Genomic DNA, 24,926 nt, shown 5'->3' with positions numbered 1-24,926 from the left:
TTGAGAGTCTGGCTTCGGCTCAGGTCATGATCTTGAAGTCTGTGAGTTCGAGCCCCACGTCGGGCTCTGTGCTGACAGCTCGGAGCCTGGACCCTGCTTCAGATTCTGTGTGTGTCTCTCTCTCTCTCTCTGCCCCTCCCCCACTCGTGCTCTCTCTGTCTCAGAAATAAACATTAAAAAAAATTAAAAAAGATCTGTTCCCCTACATCTTAATATCAAAGAGATGTTTGAACCCAATGGGAAATCAGAACAAGTGTTTAATGCTTTTTAAAAGTAACAGTGTAATTGGGTCTTGAAATATTTTACAGGAGTGGGAACTTTGTTAGTAAGTTTCTGATTATACTCAGGCAGTGTAAAAGTAAAAATATATTGATATTTTAAAAGTGCTTTATATAATGGGCCATATCATAAAATCTATGAATAGAGAATTTTTCTGCTAAATAAAAAGGGCAGAATACATTTTTAGTTGTTTAGAGAGCCTTGAACTACCATTTTATTGAGATAAGGAAACTTGAAATTGTTGCTGTTAAGTTTTATGCATCAATTGGTGGGGTGACAGGTCTCCTGGCATCATAAATGTGATAAATCCCTGAAGAGTCCAGCCATAAGGGAAATAGTTTGAGCAAGCATTAATGTCTTATATAGATCTTACAGATTTTAGGATTATTTTTGTTCTTATATTTATTTAGGGAGACTAGCCTACACTTTGTTCAGAATAATGATCATAGGGGTACCTGGGTGGCTCCATCGGTTAAGTGTCCAACTTTTGGATTTGGTTCAGGTCATGATCTCACGGTTAGTGGATTTGAGCCCCTCATGGGGCTCTGCACTGACAGCACAGAGCCTGCTTGGGATTCTCTCTCTCCCTCTCTCTTTGCCACTACTTGTGCTGACACTCTTTCTAGGCTCTCACTCTCTCTCAAAATAAATAAATGAACTTAAAAAATTGATCATAAAATTGTGTGTGTGTGTGAGAGAGAGAGAGAGGGAGGGAGGGAGGGAGGGAGGGAGAATGAAAGGAAAGGTTATAATGTACAGCAGGGATTGCCAGTCTGGGATCCCTAAAGATGGTAATGGGGATTCTCAAGCAATTGCCATTATTTAAAATTTTATCTGAAATCATATGAGTAATAAAGTTTTCCAGACTAAATAATAAGATCTCGAAACTTCTAACTTCTGCTTGAAATTATTCCAACTTAGTCTGGTAACACTGCCACTCAATCTCTGAATAGCAGATAGAAGTTCTTGCAGAAAAGGGTAGAGTAAGAATTACGGTATGGTAGACAAACTGCATTGGCAATTAAAAATGATTTCCGTGAACTATTGTGATGTAGTGATAAGAGTAGGTGTGTTAGAGCATGAGCTTTGGAGTTAGACCTGGCTTTAAATCCTGTCTTAACTACTTTTGTGGGGATTTTGGAAGGTAATGGTGGTGAAAGAACGTTAGGATCACCACACACCAGATTACTGGTGAATGAAATGATGCAGTGTGTGAGAACCTAGAGTGTAGCTATGTTACTTCAGGGAAGTTATTTAACATTTCTCAATTTACTTATCTGTAAGTAAGGTTAAGACCATCTACTTCATAGGTAGGCAAGCTGGTTCACCAAAATCCAAGTGATTGAAACTTGTTTGCCAAATGTCCAGTTCACCCAGTAGGTAATTCAATAAAAATCAATTTGCTGAATCTCATTTGTAGAACTTAAAGAATTTATCATCACTCTCCTTAATTGCTCTCCTACCATTTCCCCCCCTATCCTCCCCCTTTTCCTATACCTCCTCTCTTCCCCCGTCACCTGCAGCCCAGACCAGGCTATATCTTTCCACCAGCAGAGGTCCCCTCTCTGCCCTAGTTTCTTTGTAGCCCCAGCAGCAGAGAGCTGGAGTAGAGACAGATTGAACATTCTTGAAAATGCTGCTATCCTGTCGATCTAAATTTGGTAAAAATATTTAAAAGCTAATTAAACTGTCCCATTTATATGAACTGTTATAAACTGTCTAAATGGTTAAAACAAATTTTGGGTAAATTTAGAGATTTGGCTATTGGGAGATTTGGCCATCTGGTAAATTGACTTGGAACTACCTACATAGGTGTGTTTGGAGAAATTAGGCCATATATATATATATATATATATATATATATATATATATATATATATTAGGCTATATATATATACGTGTATATATATATATATATATACACGTATATATATATATAAAGTGTCTATTATTACACAGTGTGGTTTGACTTTAGCAGGTGCTCTGTTGGTATTCCTTTTCTCAAAGCACTTCTCAGAACTGGAATCCCTCCCCCCCCCCCCCATTTTCTCACCTGTGGGCTCTAGTTGGACACTAGCAAATGATGAAGTGATCAAATCTGGTTTATCAAGTCACTAGGACTACCTAGTGACTTCTCCCATTATAGCATTGTTGAATTTGTCCAAATGAAATACCTTCTTTTAGCTTGAACATCTGTTCTAAAATGGCCTTGCTTTTAGTACTCTTTGGGGTCTGACTTCTCATTGATTTAAGATGTGTACCACTTTCCTGAAACACTTTATTCCTAGTCATTTGTAACTAGAATTATGAGCCTTAGAGAGTAAACTGCAGCCTTGTCAGGGCAAAAAGCAAGGCCAGGTCCCTGGAGGATCTTGGGAGCAAATGCTCTTGTCTCTAATACTTAGGAAGCCTGGCTTCCCCACCCCCTACCCCAAGCCTCTCTAGAGGTCTTTAAAAAGGCTTTCTGGTAATATCCTTAAAGGAAGGGAAGAAATGATTGTTGAGTGCTCAATGTGTGCCAGGCACTGTACTAAACTCTGTAATGGAATTCTTTCCCCAACTTTTCTTTGATAGGTGGTGATAGTCCCATATTACAGATGAGTTAATTGAGGTTTAGAGTTGAAAATAACTCACCACTACTTATACCACTACTCCACCAAACCAGTGTTTTCCAGGCTTCAGTCTTTCTTATATTATCATCATCATTTTTGTCATTTCCTAATAAATTGTTTATTTACTATTTTAAATATTGTATAATTAAATACTTTGCAACCCAAAGTTTATTTTAAAAGGAAATTTTGTAATTATTAAAAGGAAAAGTATTTGCCATAAATAGAAGGTAATAGTAAAAAGAAATGTAATGAAAATAATATTGTGTTAAATTTTAGCTAAGATGTTGTCTGCCCAAGTCTTTCTGATCAGGTCTTTGTTAGGGAGATTAGCAAGCATTAGAGAGGCAGTGGACAAACTTAGTACTAAATTAAAGTTTTTCTTCTGATGTAATTAGAAGGAAGGATTGAAATAGAATTGAAAAGGTAACAAACAACTTTAGAATGTTTTAAAATGCTTTCTTGTTTGTGCCACTTAAAATCTTCTAGTGATTTCTTCACTTTGGGAAACACTGACGTAGGTGATGGTGTGCTCATTTTCCATATGAGTAAACTGCGGGGAGGACATTTGTTTGAAGTTGAACCTCTAGTCCACAGACCTGACTTGTGTCGGCACCCTTCTTCTCCCCTTTCCTTCTCTCATTCCTACCCTTTCATCCTTCTTCTTTTCTTCTCCATCCTCTAGGAGAATTCAGAAGATTTTAGATGGCATTTTTTCTGATTTTTTGTTTATTTGTTTAACTGCTATGAGATAGGATTTCATCTTAAGGAACTCAGGTCTTTCTCTGAACATTGCATTTTTTGGTGCTTACTGGATTGTAGAAGTTGGGTATACAGTATACAGTACTTTTGTAGTACCTGTATCCCTACAGAAAGTAGTTATTGTAGCAAATAGAAAGATATCATAAATCTTCCCTTGACTCCTAATTAGATAATGTTGGAAAAGTAAGTTTAAAAAAAGATGCTGCCAGCAGTTTTTTTAAGTATAATTTATTGTCAAATTGGTTTCCATACAACACCCAGTGCTCATCCCAACAAGTGCCCTCCTCAGTGCCCATCACCCAGTTTCCCCTCTCCCCCACCCCGCATCAACCCTGTTTGTTCTCAGTATCCAAGGGTCTCTTATGGTTTGCCTCCCTCCCTCTCTGTAACTTTTTTTTTCCCCTTCCCCTCCCCCATGGTCTTCTGTTAAGTTTCTCAAGATCCGCATATGAGTGAAAACATATGGTATCTGTCTTTCTCTGACTGACTTATTTCACTTAGCATAATACCCTCCACTTCCATCCGCGTTGCTGCAAATGGCCAGGTTTCATTTTTTCTTGTTGCCAAGTAGTATTCTGTTGTATATATAAACCACATCTTCTTTATCCACTCATCAGTTGATGGATGTTTAGACTCTTTCCATAATTTGGCTATTGTTGAAAGTGCTGCTATAAACATTGGGGTACAAGTGCCCCTATGCATCAGTGCTCCTGTATCCCTTGGGTAAATTCCTAGCAGTGCAATTGCTGAGTCATAGGGTAGTTCTATTTTTAATTTTTTGAGGAACCTCCACACTGTTTTTCAGAGCAGCTGCACCAGTTTGCATTCCCACCAACAGTGCAAGAGGGTTCCCGTTTCTCCACATCCTCGCCCGATTCTATTTTGAAATAGTTGTTATCTCAAGTGCACTAAAAGGCAGTTTCTTTGATTTTTGTCTCTTGTAGTTTTGTTAAAAAAATGTTTTTTAAATGTTTATTTATTTTTGAGAGACAGAGTGAAAGTGGGGGAGGGGTAGAGAGGGAGACACAGAATCTGAAGCAGGCTCCAGGCTCTGAGCTGTCAGCAGAGAGCCTGATTCGGGGCTTGAACTCACAAACCATGAGATCATGACCTGAGCTGAAGTCAGACGCTTAACCGGCTGAGCCACCCAGGCGCCCTGTTTTTTGTAGTTTTGTAATTTACATTTACCTTAATTATAAGTTTAATTAACATTTTATTGCATTATGTTGCAATGGAGACAATAGGTCTTGATATAACTGTTATAACTGGAGTCTAGACTATGGTTTGAATTTTTAAAATTCCATTTTAAAAAGATTGTTGGGACTCCTGGGTGGCTCATTTACTGGCTGTACCAGTTTGCATTCCCACCAAGAGTCTGACTGTTGACTTCGGCTCAGGTCATGATCTCATGGTGGTGAGATCAAGCCCGTGTCTGGCTCTACTCTGGTCATGGAGCCTACTTGGGATTCTCTCTTCCTCTTCCTCTGCTCCTCTCCTGCTTGAGCTGTTGCATGAGCGCTCTTTCTCTGAAAAAACGTAGTAATAAAATTTAAAAAATTTAAAAAGATGGTTTACATCTTATTTTTTTAATTTTATTTTTTAAAGATTTTATTTTTTAAAGATTTTATTTTCAGGTAATCTCCACACCCAATGTGGGGCTCGAATCCACAACCCCAAAGCCAAGAGTTGCACACTTCACTGACTGAGCCAGCCAGGCACCCCAAAAGATTGTTTACATTTTAATTTGATTTTTATTTGTTTCTGAAAATGTCTAAGAAAAAATTATTTTTGTTTTAAAAATGTTTATTGTCAAGTTAGCTAACATACAATGTATTCAGTGTGCTCTTGGCTTCAGGAGTAGATTCCCGTTATTCATCGCTTACGTAGAACACCTAGTGCCCTCCTCAATGCCCATCACCTATCCCCCACCAATTAATCCTCAGTTTGTTCTCTGTATTTAAGAGTCTCTTGTGGTTTGCCTCCCTCTCTGTTTGAAACTATTTTTTTCCCCTTCCCTTCCCCCATGGTCTTCTGTTAAGTTTCTCAAATTCCACATATGAGTGAAAACACGATATCTGTCTTTCTCTGACTGACTTATTTTACTTAGTATAATACCCTCCAGTTCCATCCACGTTGTTGCAAATGGCAAGATTTCATTCTTCCTCATTGCCAAGTAGTATTCCATTGTATGTATAAACCACATCTTTATTCATCAGTTGATGGACATTTGGGCTCTTTCCATAATTTGGCTATTTGTGATAACACTGCTATAAACATTGGGGTACATGTGCCCCTATGAATCAGCACTCCTAGATCCTTTGGATAAATTCCTAGTAGTGCTATTGCTGGGTCATAGTGTAATTTTATTTTTAAGTGTTTGAGGAACCTCCATACTGTTTTCCAGAGTGGCTGCACCAGTTTGCATTCCCACCAACAGTGCAAGAGGGTTCCCAATTCTCCACATTCTTGTCAACATCTGTTGTTTCCTGAGTTGTTAATTTTAGTCACTCTGACCGGAGTGAGGTGGTATCTCATTTTGGTTTTGATTTGTATTTCCCTGATGATGAGCAACGTTGAGCTCATGTATTTTGTCTTTCATGTATTTCTTGATCTTTCAAGAAATTTCATAGATTCAAGAAATTTATTTCAAGAAATTTCAAAGATTTCATAGATCTTTCATGTATTTCTTGGCCATCTGGATGTCTTCTTTGGAAAAGTGTCTATTCATGTCTTCTGTCCATTTCTTCACTGGATTACTTGTTTTTCAGGTGTTGAGTTTGGTAAGTTCTTGATAGATTTTGGATACTAACCCTTTATTTGATATGTCATTTGCAAATCTCTTCTCCCATTCCGTCGGTTGCCTTTTAGTTTTGTTGATTGTTTCCTAAGAAAAACTTTCAAATACCTTTTTTTTTTCTTATTTAATTTTGTATTGTGCCAATTGCTACAAAAGGAATTCTGTAATCCTATTGTTGAAAAAGTTTGTTCCACTAGTTATTATACAAGAAAAATATTTGGTTTTGAAATATTTTAAATAACATCTTTAAAATTCTTCATGGAAACATTTTGTGCTTGGGAAGAAATTACAAGGAATTCTCTTAGAAATCATTGTTATGATAACATACAAATCTAGGATAAGAGTTCTTCACGAAGTTTATTTTGACTTGACTTTCTTGTATCTTTTATTGTACTTTACGTTGTATACTATCTTAGAATATTTACTATAGATTCTTGATAAATGATCTTGTGAAACTTATTCTTAATAGGTCTCTAATCCCAGGGGCCAGACTGGTGTAGTGTATGGCAGGCCAGTATTGGTTCAGTGGATATTTTAATCAAAATTTTCTAATAGTTGGCATAAACCAAAATACATGATTCACTTCTCTGTGACACTTTGAATCCGGGGTTTTAACCTAGAGCTTAGCCCAGGGCAAGATTTGTCACCATACTTTGGCATATGAGGTAATGGAAACTTCAGACCAAGAGTTTGAAATTTTACTATAAAACTCAATGTGCTCTAATCTAGAATTTTACCAGTTAAAATTTAAATAACAAAAACTTGATTTCTCTCACGTCTAGAATATACACTGAACTATTTGTGTTCTTCCCGTTAAAAAGAAAACTTTGTCTCAAACTGATTTCTTATCTGAATTGTGATTTAGTAACTATTCATGTGTAAAATTAGCTCAGTTAGTACTTAGTTTATGACCATTGTCTTTCCTGAAAATATTGTAGTTAAGGGATTGCCATTTCTTTCTTTTTTAAAAATAAATTTTTTAAGGTTTACTTACTTAATTTTTAGAGAGAGGGAGACAGAGAAGCAATCCCAGGCATGCTCCACGCTGCCGGTGCAGAGCCCGATGCAGGGCTGGAACTCACAAACTGTGAGATCATGACCTGAGCTGAAACCAAGAGTTGGATGGACTGAGCCACCCAGGCGCCCCGGCCATTTATTTCTTAAACTGTTTCTTGTGTGCTCACCTGGTGCTAATTATGTACAGCAGTCTTACAAGGGAAATGACATTATTATTGTCATTTTTGCAGATGAGAGAACTGAAAGCAGTTAATGTGAGTTGGCCTTGTCAATGAGAGATGGGATTCAAATCCAGGTCTAATTCCAGAACTCATACATACTCTTGGAATTTCAGCACTAGTTTCTGGTAGAAGAGGATCCTAAGGGTCATTTGTACCTTAACGAGTCTAATATTTAGAAGACATTCCTTTAATGGTGGATGCAAAAGTTAAAACCAAAATTCAGAGTACTGCGTCCTTCACTTTTAGGCATGGGGATAGGAATGCTCTTGCTCTTGGAAAATTACTTGCTTAAAAAATTTTTTTTTTTCTTAACTGGTCATGTTTTTTTGTTTTTGTTTTTTTTGTTTTTTTAAAGGTATCTTTATGTGTTTCCAAAGAAAAGAACAAAATCCAAAGTCAGTCTGTGGTGTTGAAGAAAGGTGTTGTGGGGTTTAGGGCAGATCCTTGCCAATGGGGAGGCATTGCTGGCCCTGGGCATGTGACACAGAAGCAGATCTCTGTGTAATGGGAGGGCATTTTAATACTTAATGTCTTTTAGGAAGTAAAGCAAAATAGCATTAGGCTACTTAAATACCATTTGAAACAAGATAAAAAAGTGAATAATGTGAACTAAAAACATGAAGTCTAACGTGATAGGGACTGTAAGTAACCAGTGTATCTACACAGCTTCAGTTTCCAGGTCAGCATGTATTTCATTCTGCCTTGTTGACCTTACAGATATGCTCTTCTCATTTGACATGGTTAGCCAGTACTTGCTTCTGAATATTGTGGTCATTTTGACTTATTCAGGAATGTGAGGCATATTCAGAGAGAGGATTGCTAATGTTAGATCAGAACAGCTGTATACCAAATAATGGGCTCTTACTCTGGAAGCCTTAAGTTCTCAGTATTTCACTTAGTTGTGAGATAAATGGAAGTAAGAATGCTACTTTAATGTTATGTTTCTGCTAATGCTAATGCATGATAATGCCAGAAGAGGAATTTTACCTCTAAGCTGATAGAATTTATAACAGGTATCAAAAACTATAAGTGTGCATGCATTATACAAGTGCAGTGTGATTTTAGTGGAACAGGGTAGACTAGTATCTGTGGCTCTTAAACATGCCCCAGTCATTTTTTTCATTCGTCTGGTGATCTGAGATCTGAATGGTTGACCTACAGGTCAGTTTTCACATGAATGCTGTAGCTTCATCAAGAAGCCAGTATCTCAGTGATAGTGCTGAGTGATGACTTAATAAAAGGCTCTATTCCCTATGTATGTATAGAATGGAACAATTTCCTTAGAGCTGCTTCAGAGTGGTTTGCATTTTTTAATAAAGAAGTCTGTTTTCCAAGTGTACTTGTATTTGAGGTTTGGAAAGCAAAGATCAGAACGACTTCACTTACCAACTATGATGATGATGGCTACTCCTTATTGAGTATTTACTATGCACCAAATAGTATCTTGAGTGCTTTAAAAAATTTTAAATTTCATTTAATCTTCTCAACAGCCTTATGATATGTATCTACTATTATTGTTTCCATTTTTAGATTACGAAAATTATAAAGTCTTGGGGCCTCTTGGTGGCTCAGTTAAGTGCCCGACTTTGGCTCAGGTCATGATCTCACGGTTCGTGGGTTCGAGCCCCATGTTGGGTTCTGTGCTGACAGCTTGGAGCCTAGAGCCTCCTTCAGATTCTATGTCTTCCTCTCTGCTCCTCCCCCGCTGGTGCTCTGTCTCTCAGAAAATAAATAAATATTAAAAAAAAAAGAAAATTGTAAAGTCTTTAGGACCATGATTAGTGTTTATTAAAAAAAATTTTTTTAATGTTTCTTTATGTTTGAGAGAGAGAGAGTGAGGGAGGGGCAGAGAGAGAGGGAGACACAGAATCCGAAAGCAGTCTCCAGTCTGATCTGTCAGCACAGAATGTGACACAGGGCTTGAACTCACGAACTGTGAGATCATGCCCTGAGCCAAAGTCAGACACTTAACCGACTGAACCACCCAGGTGCCCCGATTAGTGTTTAAATCACAGAGAGCTGCTGCAGATGGTACTCCCTTTATAGAGCTGCTCCCTTCTGTAAAATGGGGGCAAGGGTGGGATGGTAACTATAAGGTTCCTTCTAGGTAAGAAAAAAAAATCTAAGAATCTTGGCAACCCCTGAAATTCAACATTATATGATTTGTGCCCCCTAGTACATAAAACTGCCAACTTTTGTAAACCAAGATTTTAGAGTTGATGGGAATATTAAGAAAATTGCCAGGAGTGCCTGGTGACCCAGTTGGTTACGTGTCTGACTTCGGCTCAGGTCATAATCTCATGGTCTGTGGGTTCGAGCCCCATGTTGGGCTCTGTGCTGACGGCTCAGAGCCTGGAGCCTGCTTCAGATTCTGTCTCCCTCTCTTGCTGCCCCTCCCCCACTCATGCTTTGTCTGTCTGTCTGTCTGTCTCTCAAAAGTAAAATAAATATTAAAGCAAAGGAGAAAAGATAACTGGTCAGACCTCCCTCTTCCTCATACTGCAGAGAAAGTGGAGTACAGAGGAAGTAATACCAGAGCAGGGTTGATGTTAGGTGTCTTGCCTCCATTGTGTATCACTTTATTGATGTCTTAATATTAGGAAATTGCTTTAATATCAAAGTGGTATGGACAATTTTTAAAAATCTCTTTATAAAGAGAGTTTGGAAATAGGAATTTATGTATTTTTACCCTTTTTCAGCTTTAGGATATCAGGGAAATAAAGGTTGCAAAAAGTAACTTTTCAGTAACTTAAGGCTGTGAATGTCATGCTAAGGAGTTGAAAATAGGGAACCAACAGAGGAATTTCAAGTGGATTAGGACATCTAAGTTCTAGGAAGTGAGAAAAAGGTACCAGAGAAAACAGTTACAATAGTTTAAGATTCTGGCATGGTGAAAAGCTTGAACTAGGTCTTTGAGGATTTGAGTAAGAATGAAAATGCTTTGGTGATTGTTAGGTTAATTGGGGTGGGGATGGGAGGGAGAAGGATGGTAAAGTGGAAGTGAGAAGGATGGTAGAGTGGATGGAGGAGTCCTTGGGGATCTTTGGCTTCGGGGATGAGAGTTGGTGGTATCTGGAACTTGGTACAGGAATGGGAACACAGAAGAAGCAGGCTTCAAAGAGAAAAGGTTCAATTCAACAAGTTGAATTTGTTGGAGCCTATGGGGCATCCTGGTAGATATTGCTATTAGGCATTAGGCTAGATGGGTCTGTGTTTTAGGAGAACAGTCTCATCTGAAATAGAAAGTTTGGGGGTTATCTTTTGGGAAGTATAGGTGAAAATGTGTGTGAATGAGACCATCCAACCCAGGATGAAAGGTTAGCTTGTGTGTTGAGATAAGCCCTTCTTGTCCTCTTGACTTCATTTAAGGAAGAACAGGTCAGACAGGACGTATATAATCTTCATCTGTTTGGATATGACTACCTCTGGGGGAAATATTTGCCAGTAGAGTGGGTAAGGCCATCTAAAAGATATACATGGCTTACTGAATATTGTTGACGATCTGTGTTTACATTCTCCCTTTCCTTCCTGACTAGCCTGATGCAAGTTCCACTTGCCATCAGAGTGTTTTCCAGTTTTCCCCCTACGAAGAAATAAGTGTGTTTGGTCACTGCTGCTAGTTTCTCCATTAGGACATTGCTTCATAATTCCTTGTATACAGTCAGTTATCTATTTTCCTTTTTAGATGTAAGAATCTAGGGGTAGCCAGCTTTATTCATCTTTGTATCTCTCATATACTCTAGCACAGTGCCCCTATACATTGAGATTGCTAAGTAAGTGTTGAATTTAATTTTAGGATGTAGGAAAGTTTAGCATCTAAGAAGCAGCAGGAACTTTCTACCTTTAATCCTATTACTGAAGTATCCTTTGTATTTATGTAGTGCTATAAACATATGTTGGTTGTTGCTGTTTTATCTTGACTTAAAGTTTGAATAGTTTTAAATTTTTCTTTTCAGGTTATTTCATCGATATGATTAACTAGATTTGCTTCAGGTTTGAAAGATCCTGGGGTGAAAGGTTAAAGATGTTTTATCTTTTTGTTGTCACACAATGGATTTCTGAAGCTGGGAGAGGAGAGATGGTTCTGAGCTTTAGGCATTAATGGCGAGTATGTCAGAAAGATCAGTGCCCAGCATTGTGTTTCTTTTATTTTTTTTTTTTAAGTTTATTTATTTTGAGAGAGAGAGAGAGAGAGAGAGAGAGAGAGAGAGAGCACGTGAGTGCACAAGCTGGGGAGGAACAGAGAGAGAGAGGGAGAGAATGAGAATCCCAAGCAGGCTCCACACTGTTCGAGGTGGGGCTCGAACTCACAAACAGTTAGATCATGACCAGAGCCGAAATCAAGAGTCAGACAATTAGCCAACTGAGCCACCCAGGTGCCCAACCAGAATTGTGTTTCTAATAAAAAGTAATTTAAAAGTCATTTAGAGAATGGTAGGTTTTTTTCCTTCAATTTAAGTGGTCAGTTTTAGAGAATTTAGTCAAATTATTTTGTTCTTAGGATTTTTTTTTAATGTACATTTTTTGTTTATAAGAACTATTTTCAATCAGAAAAGTAGAATGGAGGGGAAAAAAATCAGCCATAGTTCCCATACTTAGAGATAATCACTGGGATAAAATAGACTAAAATGTGCTTTTTCATGTATGTATGTATGTATGTATGTATGTATGTATGTATGAATCAGAATAGCTGAACTCATCCTGGGAGTATAATTTTACATTTTTTTTAAGATGTTTATTTTTGAGAGAGAATGCGTGTGAGCGGAGGAGGGGCAGAGCAGGGAAAGAGGGAAACAGAGGATCTGAAGTGGGCTCTGCGCTGAAAGCAGAGAGCCCAACCAACACAGGGCTTGAACTCAAGAAACGTTGAGATCATGACCCAAGCCGAAGTCAGTCACTTAACTGACTGAGCCACCCAGGTGCCCCTATTTCATATCTATATTTATCTATCTATCTATCTATCTATCTAGATCTATCTATCTATCTATCTATCTAGATCTATCTATCTATCTATGTATATATATATCTAGATATATATATCTGAGCCAAAGTTGGAAGCTTAACCAAGCCATCCAGGTGCCCCTGTTCTATTTTCATATGGTGTTTTCAAGGAGAATAAGGAAAAGGTACATTCTTTTGCTTGTGGGGCATCTCTTGATGCTTCTCACTAATGGATTTCTCGAACAGAGCTGACTTCTGTTCCGTCAAACCATCTGTTGAGGATGGTATGGGGTACTTTTTAAGATGATCTCAAAAGCTTTCTGACCATGTTCAAACAAACTCCTTTGTAAGACTTTTCTTCAATTAGTCTTTGAAATGACAATGAACAAAGAAATCTCCGCCACTCTCCCTACTGTTGCTGGGACTTAACTAAAAATATTTCAAAAGGATCTAATTCTTGCCTAATTATTCATTCATTTAAAGTTTTATATTTTGGTTTTGACTTGGTTGGTGAAGTTACTCTAGCTGCTTCTGACATGGATATCTTGAATTCTTCAAGAGGAACTTTCTAAGTGGACCCATCTAAGATGTGGGTTTCTTCTTGGACTCTGGGTCCCTGCTGTTGTGGGAATGTCAGGGTTTATTCTTTGAAATAATGGCAAATTCCCTTCTATCTGGCTGTTGCAAAGCACATACTGTGCAAAGGTAGGATTTTATTAGCCAGACTGCTCTGAATACAAGTTGTTTTGTTTATCTTTTGTCACTCCTTCCATAAAAAGTAACAGAGTTCCGGCTAGTATCCAAAATCTATAAAGAGCTCACCAAACTCCACACCCGAAAAACAAATAACCCAGTGAAGAAATGGGCAGAAAACATGAATAGACACTTCTCTAAAGAAGACATCCGGATGGCCAACAGGCACATGAAAAGATGCTCAACGTCGCTCCTTATCAGGGAAATACAAATCAAAACCACACTCAGTTATCACCTCACGCCAGTCAGAGTGGCCAAAATGAACAAATCAGGAGACTGTAGATGCTGGAGAGGATGTGGAGAAACGGGAACCCTCTTGCACTGTTGGTGGGAATGCAAATTGGTGCAGCCGCTCTGGAAAGCAGTGTGGAGGTTCCTCAGAAAATTAAAAATAGACCTACCCTATGATCCAGCAATAGCACTGCTAGGAATTTATCCAAGGGATACAGGAGTACTGATGCATAGGGGCACTTGTACCCCAATGTTTATAGCAGCACTCTCAACAATAGCCAAATTATGGAAAGAGCCTAAATGTCCATCAACTGATGAATGGATAAAGAAATTGTGGTTTATATACACAATGGAATACTACGTGGCAATGAGAAAGAATGAAATATGGCCTTTTGTAGCAACGTGGATGGAACTGGAGAGTGTGATGCTAAGTGAAATAAGACATACAGAGAAAGACAGATACCATATGGTTTCACTCTTACGTGGATCCTGAGAAACTTAACAGAAACCCATGGGGGAGGGGAAGGAAAAAAAAAAAAAGAGGTTAGAGTGGGAGAGAGCCAAAGCATAAGAGACTGTTAAAAACTGAGAACAAACTGAGGGTTGATGGGGGGTGGGAGGGAGGGGAGGGTGGGTGATGGGTATTGAGGAGGGCACCTTTTGGGATGAGCACTGGGTGTTATATGGAAACCAATTTGACAATAAACTTCATATATTAAAAAAAAAAAAAAGTAACAGAGTTCCATAATCTCTTTAAATCTATAAGATGGAGATAAGGGGCACTTGGGTGGATCAGTCAGTTAAGCGTCAGACTTGGACTCAGATCATGATCTCACTGTTCGTGGGTTTGAGCCCTACATCAGGCTCTGTGCGGACAGCCTGGAGCCTGCTTCAGATTCTATGTCTCCCTCTCTCTCTGCCCTCTCCCGCTTGCACTCTGTCTCTCTCTCTCTCTCAAAATATAAAATAAACATTGAAAAAAAAGATGGAGATAAAATAGTAGCTACTTTCAGTACAAATTCATGCAAAACACGAAGCCGTTGCCTGGCATATAGTAAAGATTCATTAAATGGCAACTGACAGATTATTTTACATATTTTCTTATATGTACACATTTTGAAATTTCTTTAACCTCTAGGCTGAATGAACAATTATCAGTAATCCTTTTTGTTACTTTAGAGAACCAGAAATTGTAAATGAAAAATGTCAGAGGCTCATCAGTACATGCAGTTTTCTGAGAAATGCCTGTACTATATTTCCATAGAAACACTAGTGACCTCTAACTCCTCAGACTGAACGGCCTTCTAAACTGTTTTCACCTTCTGATTCTGGAGCCACAGCCTTGAACCTGTGTGTACTGTTGTTATTTTTTTTAAATGTTGTAAAATTGAAATGTCATCATATTGGGCTAGCTTTTCTGCCTTCAGCCTGGTTTCAAGGCTGTAATTACAAAGCTAGAAGCCTGAAAAACTGTATGAAAGGTGATGCAGGTTGATTAGATGGAAGTTATTAATGTTTCCATAGAAATGTAGATACTTCTTGGAAGCAATATTTAAGCTGAGCAAATATGTGGGTACAATAGGTTATATAATTGAGAATCTTTGGCTTCCCTTCCCCCTACTGTTTTTTTGCCCTTAAGATTTCACATTAAAATTACATTAGGAAAAAGGCATTGTTTTCTTTATAGTTTTAAAAATGTAACCTTGACATTTGTAGGTGGAGAAAGGGAAATAACACTTGAAGCTCTGCCAGCCATCTTTTGCTGTGTGGACCTGTAGTGCTCTGTCCCTGCATGCAAAAGCATTTTCTATTATTTCTGAAGTATGGTTTGTCAGGTTGCGTGTGAGAAACAAAAGCTAATGGCCCAAGTGGCACCACACTCACTGGATAGAGAGCAAAGAGGCAGATGTGAATTTAAGGCTCAGCCAATCCAAAGAAAAGTGTTTCAGTATCTGTTTAGCTCTGGGGTTAGTTTACAGGTTGCAAATCTGGTTGTAGGGCAGGCCATGGTCCGACCAGCTAATGTTTGTTTACACCCACCCCCCCACCCACCAAAAAAAAAAAAAAAAAAAACCCGCATTTTTCTCAACCTCTGTCCAATCTGTTCATTGTACCAAAAGGAGCCTAGAAGATGGAGTTGGGCAAGAACCTTGAAAGAATGGGAAGAGTTCCTAGAATTTAAGAAACTGTGGATGGTTTGCCATGTTTATGTTGGTTACTCCCAAAAAGTTCTTCTTTTTTTTTTTTTTTTTAATTTTTTTAAAAATTCCTTGTGCTTTTAGTTTCCTGGTTGAAATTAGAGCAATTTCAAAGCCCATTTAGACCCCTGACTTCCTTCTGGGAGCCCCGTTTCATTTCATATCTGACTTTTAAAACAATGTGTAGAACTTGAATTGTAGTTGACTGGGTAAAAAATACATCAGATCTCTTATTTAATATTTAATTCAGTATTTTCAGGTCTGGTTTGTTTGTTTCTTGGATTTTGAAGCCAGTTTTCCCCTTTCTCTTCTTCAGAGGTCTGGGAAAAGCTTATAGGTTCAGTCATTGTGTCTGTAGGGCCTAACCTGGACTTGAGTATGTCTGGGAGGAGGGGAAAGGATTAGAGACCTGACCTGAGCCTTGACATCAGAATGGTAAGAGAGGGCTCAGGCCGAGAAACTAAAGAGCATGTTGAATTTAGGGAGCTACAATGTAGTACTGTGTGGATGGAGTGTATACTGTTGGGTGGGATGGGGTGAGAAGCAAGAAATAAAGTTGAAGTGGTAGGCAGATCATTAAGGATCTACATTTTTTCTGTTTTGGGGATAGATACGGTGTTTCATTAGAATTATAGAATTTTACCTGTTAAGAGCCTTGCCTTAATTTTGCCTGTGCACTGCTGAGACTTCAAAATAGACCAGGTGAATGGTCCTGACCAATATCCAGGTCTCTTGCACCATGCTGCCTTCATAAGTTAAATAAAAATATTCCTAGAGTAATATTTAACTTGATTTTGTAAAAGACATATTATGATTACAATTAACTACTGTTTTCAGGCTTGAATTAATTTACTGGCATTACCCGTAGCTTTTGTTTGTTTACATTTGGGTAAAAAGGGATACTTTTATTTAGGATTCTGTTATGGTAAATGCATGATTTTAGAGTCAAAATGGTAACTAAGGAAAAATATCAGTAACGTTTTAATTTGTCTCTCTAACCATAGACTGAGGAGTCACTGATCTTTTTCTTTTCCCCAAATGCCTATTGGAGAAAAGCTTATCAACTGGATCTTCTTTTGTATTAAAGAAAATCATTAGACTTAGAGCCACTTATTGATGATCACTTGCCACAAAGTAGGAAATTTATGTAAATCTTGTGACATTTGAACAAGATGATTATTTTTATACCCCTTTCGGGAAATAGGCCTACGGTAATTAAGTAAACAAAAATAGCGGCGAATGTGGGATTTGAATCTAACTCTTAACTCAGACCCGTGCCCATTTCACTGTGCATCTGTTTTCTAAATTAAACCATGGTAAGTCAGTATAAGCTTTGCACTAAATTTCAGATTGCTTGTGAGAACACTGACTTGGTATATATATGCTCTGAGGAACTAATCTATATTTTTTTGTCCTTATTTATTTATTTAGGATCATTCCAGTGACCTTGGATTGTCTGTCCCTTTTTAAAACAATTTGAGTCAGTAACCAAAGACCTTAGATTTCTCAGAACATTTCCTTATTTGTTTAATGTGTTCTATTCTGTGAGGCAGATGGTTTTGGGGGTATGTTGGTGTATTTATGTGACTTAGGAGTCTGTTTTTTACTGAAAAACTCCTATCATTTGCCATTGTGTTGAATGACTTGAACACATATCGGGGTTACTTCTAGCAGTGGTTTGAATTCTTCTAGCTAAGAATCATTTTGCTAGCTAGATCTGGTTGCTGAGAATCTGGGCAAGACTCTGGGAATGGTAGCCAGATCTAGCCATTCCATTGACTTGTTCTCAGGAGATAGGATTAACATTGTTTTACCTATCTCCTAAGGCCTTCTGCATTAGTGGTGGTCTTTAAAACCAAAGACAGCATTATTAGCCAATGGCCTCAGGGCTGGATGGAAAGAATGTAGGTATAGTTACTGAAATCCATAATTCTTGTGACCATTGGAGGAATTTGTTTTAGGACAAATATAAAGAGTCCTTCTATCCTTGGGAGGTAGCATGTATCTGGAATCACTGCATCAAGCACTTTATAGGCTCAAAATATTAAAAGGTTCAAGAATCACAGCAAGTAACTGAAGTGACATTAGGGTTCCATCCCAGGTCTTTGAGGGTGAAGTCATGAATGGGTCAATAGTTCTGCTGTAAACTACTTTTTGCTACCACTGACAGCACTGAATTGGATGGGCCCTAGGGATTATTTAGTAGTAGCTCACATAGGTTGAGCTCTGACTTTGTCAAGTACCATGCAAAGCCTTTACAAGGACTATTGCATTTATCCCTTTTAACAGATTTATAAGGTAGGTACTATTGTTAATTCCAATTTATAGGAGGTTAGGATTAATCCTACTTGGATTATATAGACTGAGAGTGTGAAAGGGTAAGTCTTCAAAGAAAAATTAGGATGCCATTAACAGAAGAGGGGAGTGGTTGCTAGGCAGATAAAAGCAATAGATGTCTGCTTTAATTATTTTTTTTAATGTTTATTTTTGAGAGAGAGAGAGAGACAGAGACAGAGAGAGAGAGACAGAGTGCAAGTGGGGAAGGGGCAGAGAGAGAGAGGGAGACACAGAATCCAAAGCAAGCTTCAGGCTCCGAGGTGTTAGCACAAAGCCTGATGCAGGATTTGAACCCACGAACTGCAAGATCATGACCTGAGCAAAGTCACATGCTTAACTGACTGAGCCATCTGGGTGCCCCTAATGATTTTTCTTAGTATTTTCTTTGTTTGTTTGTTTTTTTTTTTTAGTCACCCTCTTTGTGTTTGATCTAGTCACTTTGATTTCAGAATAACGTTTGCTTTCAGAAAATGTATTAAGTTTTATCCTTTCTTGAGACTTTTAGTATAGTTCTCTAAGGTTCAGAATCTGAGGTCCAGAATAAGGAGTGTCTTGCCTGAAGTCATTATCACTAAACCAAAAGAATTTAGGAGAGATCTAACTTCTAACCCTGCCTTCCCATGCTTTTGTCCTGTTTTCGAGTCAGCTTATATTAAGTGAATGCTTATTCTCAGTTTCACTTCTGGCAGGATGTTGTATATTTAACTCGTGTGTAAAGATGAGTTATTTGCTTATTACCTTGCATCTCTTGACAGCTTTTCTGATTCCCATCGCCTTTATGTATATAGAAAGGCTTTGAAGTTGCTTTGAGGTGAACCTTCTCAGTCATCTTAGCCACTTTCAGCAACTTCCAATCTCTGCTGTTCAGATCAGATTTCCATATTCAGACCTTCCACACTTCATTCTAGGCTTAGATTTTCTAATTCTGTGACTGTGATCCAGAGGTAGGGATGTGTTTTCCGTTTAGTTCATCCTGCATTTGAGCACCATCCATAATGTATTGGCAACTGTTCTGGGCATAGAAGCAGCTCTACAGATGGTTATAGCATGGTTCCTAACCTTGAAGAGTTCATTATGTCGTGGAGGAGGCAGGTATTTTTTTATTTATTCCTCTTTGAATGTTTATTTGTTTTTTGAGAGAGAGAGCGAGCATTCGCGTGTGCACAAGTAGGGGGAGGGAAAGAGAGAACAGGAGAGAGAGAATCCCAAGCAGACTTCGACCTGTGAGCACGAGCCCAACGTTGCAGGGCTTGATCTCATGAACCATGATACCATGACCTAAGCTGAGATCAAGAGTCGAATGCTTAACCTGCTGAGCCACCCAGGTGCCCCATTGCTCTGTTATTTAAAAAAAAAAAAAAAAGTTTTTTAACGTTTATTTTTGAGAGAGACAGAGACAGAGCGCGAGGTGGGGTGGGGCAGAGCGAGAGAGGGAGACACAGAACCCAAAGCAGGCTCCACGCTTTGAGCTGTTTGGCAGAGAGCTTGACGTGGGGTTTGAACCCATGAACTGTGAGATCATGACCTGAGCCAAAGTCAGATGCTGAACCAATGGAGCCACCCAGGGACCCCCTTTAAAAAAAAAAAAAATGTGTTTTTTGTTTGTTTGTTTTGCTTCATTATTTTTAAATTAACCATAGAGATACTATAGTTGATACTTACTGAACAGCTTTGTGCTAGGCTTGTGAAGTAATTCAGCTACAGTTGTGAACAAGACAGGCCAGGTCCCTTCTCCTATAGAACAAACACGTCTCATGGTGAAATCAAACATTGAACACGTAATTTCTTGATACAAGTAATGTCTTAATGAATGCACAAAGTGTTATAGATAATTATAATAGGGTGCTTTTTTTTTTTTTTTTTCCAACGTTTTTTATTTATTTTTGGGACAGAGAGAGACAGAGCATGAACGGGGGAGGGGCAGAGAGAGAGGGAGACACAGAATCCGAAACAGGCTCCAGGCTCCGAGCCATCAGCCCAGAGCCCGACGCGGGGCTCGAACTCACGGACTGCGAGATCGTGACCTGGCTGAAGTCGGACGCTTAACCGACTACGCCACCCAGGCGCCCCAATAATAGGGTGCTTTGACCTCGTGTGTGAGACAAGGGTACAGGAGGCAAGAGAAGCTTTTCTGAGGAGATAATCTTATTTTATTTATTAATAATAAATTAATTATAATTATATTATATATAATTATATATAAATATTATAATTATATGCACATGCGAGTGGGGGAGGAGTGGAGAGAGAGGGAGAGAGAATCCTAGGCAGGCTCCTCACCATCAGCACAGAGCCTGATGCAGGCAGGGCTTGAACTCATGAACTATGAGATCATGACCTGAGCCGAAGTCAGATGCTCAACTGACTGAGCCACCCAAGCACCTCTTTTCTGAGGAGGCATTTAAACTAAGGATGAGTAGAAAACAAACTGGAGAAAGTAAGCAGTTGTTCCAGGGAAAAAAACTTGCATCGGCTACGTATAGCACACCTAAAGTGTGTTTGCTATTCACTATGCCTGATTTTTCTCTTCAGTGTGTTAGCTACACACCAGTCAGACAAATGTAGCTCAGACATTTTGGGCCTGAAATGTGCTTTTAGAGTTCTTTATTCTGACCTGAACTGCATACTTATTAATGTAAAATTGCTTCTATTTGTGTGTGTAGGTAAATTTTCATCATTTGTGAAAATTTTAAGCGAAATTACCATTTGATATTTGTCATAAGCTCATATTTTGTATATTTTGCTTTCTTTTGGAAAATAATTGATAACATTAAGTAGAGCATGACTGATACTTAATGAATTGTAATCTTTCTGTGAATTTTTATTCCAACTAACGTTGGCATGCTTACTCGTTCCTCATCAGTACCTTGTGGTAAGTGCTGTTATTCTCTCCATTTTTTTAATATAATGATGATGAAATGGAGCCTCAGGGAGGGATGGATATACAGTAACTAAATGTAATAGAGGTAGGATTCAAAACCAAATTTGACTTCTGAGTCTGAATTTTTGAGTCTTCTTAGAGTAATTCGTGAATCATAATCTTTTTTCTCTATTGTTCTCTCTTTAGGTTTTTGTCAGGATGAATTGCCAGAGCTTGACCCGGGCACTAGTAAGTTCTGAATGTTCCCAGTGTTTGTGGGTAAGAAATGGATGTGTGTATGTGTACTTTTAAATGTATAACTTAAGGGTGTCATTGGTGGCCTTATTGATTCAGATTTTCTTTCACTTTGATTTATAATTATGAGGAGGGCATCTTTTCTAGTTATGCTTTCGTTTTCCTCTCATATTATTCATTGGCTAGAAATGTAATCATTTAATAGAAAGTTGGTTTGCTAAAAATTTCTATTTAATATTAATCTCCTTTCCTTGTTTTCCACCCTCCCATGAAACCAACAACAAAAATTGTGCTTTCATTTATGCACACATGCAACCATATATCCATAACCACTTTTCTAAAGTACTGACTAGCTTTGACATAATTCTTTTTTCTTCTGAAATGACACGGGTGGCAGGAGGTTTAAAAGAGGGATTTTTCTTGGTTTAGGTATTTATAATCAATAACCTTTGTACCACAGTTTAGTTTCTAAAGCACCTTTATCTACATTAAAGTTAACATTAAGAGGGTGACCATTTCAAGTTCTAATTAAATGATGTTTTTCAGGACTCTGTCTTAATCATAGATAATCATCTGTGTTTCCAGTGCTTTCAAAATGTGGCATACACCACTCTGGGATATGGTTATAGCTATTAGAAATAGGACATGGGAATATCCAGGTGTAAAGACCTTATTCTTCTATAATGCCAAAAGGTCAAATGATAATTCAGATTTGAGAATTCATGAGATTATCTAGAGTTATTTTTCTAGTTCGAGTACTTTTTAGGGTCACGAGACTGGCTTTTTGTCACCAATCTGCTGTTGAGGTAAGTGGTAAAGTTTACCTTCTCACCATCCTAGCTAATATCTGCTCTCTGAGGGTGTGGACCTTTTCCTATATTTTTCCCATACATTTTAACAGTATAAAAATTCATGTCTGTTTTACTCATACTTAGTAATTGCAAGACAAAATAAATCCCGCAATGCTAATCAAACACCAGGAAAATAGAATTGTCTTTCTAGAAATCGTAAAGTTTAGTCAGCTTTGTAGGTAGTATAGGCTGTTTGCCCTGACATTCCAGTATCTATGAGTGAACATAATATTTTCTCTTTGCCCTTCTCTTATGAGTAGCCCTCACTCAGGAGGAGGAAAATATAAATTCTTGAGTCATGGTCCTTTCTTGGATTTTTGAACATTAGGAAGGACATTGAGATGCCCTGAAATCTTTCAGACAGAACTGCACATAAAATGTGCTAGATAATTGAGAATTGTGTTAAACATTGCCTGCTGTCTCTGCTTCAAGCTCAGTTCTAGGCTCCAGGGGTATACAAACAGATAAGTCTAGATCCTGTCCTCATCTATTAACAGTCTATTGGAAAGTATTTACTTGTCTGGAATTATTTGAAAAAGCATTTTTTTAAACCTCTATTTAGCACATAATACCCAAACTTCTCCTTTCCTGTACTTAATAGCAGTTGAAAATACCTCATGCCCATCTTCCAGAAAAGGTCCTCATTAAGATTATTATTGAATTTTCTTTTTGGGCCAAGTAATCCTAAATCATTTAACATTTCTGCATAGAATCTCTAGCCAGATAGGGTGATTTACACACCTCTGCATTCCATGAGAATGAACAGATACTGAATCATAATTTTATATATCAGTGCAGAATAGGAGTTACCTAAAAAAATCGCTTTAAAAAAATTGTTCTTATGTGGTCAGTATTCTCAATAATCCGCAAATTATCTTTGTGAAGTTAGTAGTATTTTATTCCTCTCTCTGTCTCTCTGTTATTCCTCTCTCTTTTATAACATAATATTACATAATAGTATAATAACAAATAGCAAAAGTAAAAATTTATCATCTCTAAGCCCTTTGGAGTTCAAATGAGCATGCCTAGTCCTACCAAGTGATAGGAAACCATATGGACTGTGTGTGTTGTCTTACGTTGGTTATGAATATTGAAATTGCAAACTCCATGCCTTCTGACTGGGAAGGAATAACATCTCCTATGTTAATGCCTCATGACTTTTGCACATTAGATTGAGGACAATAGGGATTTCTCTGTGATGCCTCTTTAGAATTGAGAGGCCCCAATGTCTCCTCTACCCTTCAAATTCCTGATAGGGAAAGCCTGCTCATACTAGCTGTTTTTTGGAACAGGAAATGCCATTGTTGCTGATATCCCATTGTGGTTGACAGTAGCTGTAGACAGCAAGTTTGGGACAACAGGTGGGATGTGTTGGAAATAGATGAGGAAAAACTGATTTTGTCCAATTCAAATGGCTTTTTTTTTTATAACTTTTTCTGTGATAAAGCAGATGGGTAGCCAGGCTTAGAATATGGGCAGCTGTTCACACTCACTCTGGCTGCCTTCTTATGATTCCTGGGCTTGTTGGAGTCCAATGTTATGGCACAGGTTCAGGCTAAGTTCATTTCTACAAGAAGCATCTCTGTACCCTGCCCATTAGCATAAGCTAGGGACAAGGGCAGTCAAAGGTCAAGAAAAGTTCAAAACAGCATAACCTTTCTGTGCTTCTGTTTCCAAATAACCCCAGTCTGCCCTGCTCCCCGAGTTTTTTCCTCAACTATCGTGTTTACCGTGTAGTTGTAAAACTCAAGAGAACAAGGACTGACTTGATACAAGGGAAGTTAGAGAATAGAAGTCATTGTTGCTTAAAACAGGAGAAATAATTGATTTATGTTTGGGGGCCAATTAGGCTATAAAACAGGAACAGTAAAGGGACCTATGACTTTAGGACAGCTACTTGCTCTGATTTCTGTCCCACAGACAAGGGGCTCCCCAATAAAGGCTGTCAGCTTTCTAGGCTAAATTATTAATTCCTTTCATGCTTCTCAGGGATTGTAAACAGCACATAATACAGGAAAACAATTGATACTGTTCAGTTATTGGCCAGATAGAGGGTCAAAGGGTAAATAGTTGGATTAGCAACAGCTGTTCTTCCTCCTCAGTCAAACTTTTGTTCCTTCTTATCTATTTCAGCAAAGTCCTTCCTGTGTTTTTGGCCTCTAAATAGTTAAATCCATTTCTTTTCTTGTAAAATAAGCCTACAAATAATTATTGACCAAAGTTGAAAATACTCAATATTTTACTTCAGTTTCCAAAATTGAAAATGGGCATTCTTTTTGGTATGTGCTGACCATGTTGTTTGAAGTTCAAAGGATATTATCCCAAGGAAAGTAACTACTTTAAGTTAGACAGATTAGAAGCTTTTTAGCTATTTTTACCAACTGCTTGAGGTTCTTGGTGCAGCTTGATTAAAAGAAAAAGAATTGCCTTTGTTTAAAACTGGTAATGCATGATAATAAGTAGGATGATGCATGTTCACTGTGGAAAACACTAAAAGAAAAATATAAACCCCCTGATCCCACCACTCAGAAATAACCATTGTTTCTTATTTGAGATTATGTCCTTCTAGCTTGTCTGAGTTTGTTTTTTACATAATTAGGAATCATAATATGTATACAACTTTGTATCTTGTGTCCGCCCACCCATCATTACATTGTGAGCATTGGTCCAAGTCATGAAACATTTTTCATAAATATATTAAAAAAAATTTTTTTAATATTTATTTTCGAGAGTGGGGGGGAAGGCAGAGGGAGACACAGAATCTGAAGCAGGCTCCAGGCTCTGAGTCAGCGGCACAGAGCCCAACGTGGAGTTC

The 24,926-nt window shown here is 38.1% G+C and overlaps 1 protein-coding gene across 3 annotated transcripts in view; it reads left to right on the top strand.

The window, feature by feature from the left end:
- The window catches only part of NR6A1 (nuclear receptor subfamily 6 group A member 1), a 230,481-nt gene that overhangs the window by 14,519 nt on the left and 191,036 nt on the right, over nucleotides 1–24,926 (top strand). For all 3 annotated transcript variants that reach the window (XM_019421169.2, XM_019421171.2, XM_019421168.2), the window contains exon 2: nucleotides 21,213–21,254. In XM_019421169.2, the coding sequence (XP_019276714.1) occupies nucleotides 21,213–21,254 (42 nt within the window). The remainder of the gene's footprint in view (nucleotides 1–21,212; nucleotides 21,255–24,926) is intronic.

The sequence above is a fragment of the Panthera pardus genome, unplaced genomic scaffold, assembly GCF_024362965.1.
Source record: "Panthera pardus isolate Hobbes unplaced genomic scaffold, ASM2436296v1 HiC_scaffold_20, whole genome shotgun sequence".
Lineage (NCBI taxonomy): Eukaryota > Metazoa > Chordata > Mammalia > Carnivora > Felidae > Panthera > Panthera pardus.
This window is presented reverse-complemented; position numbering and strand designations above follow the sequence as displayed.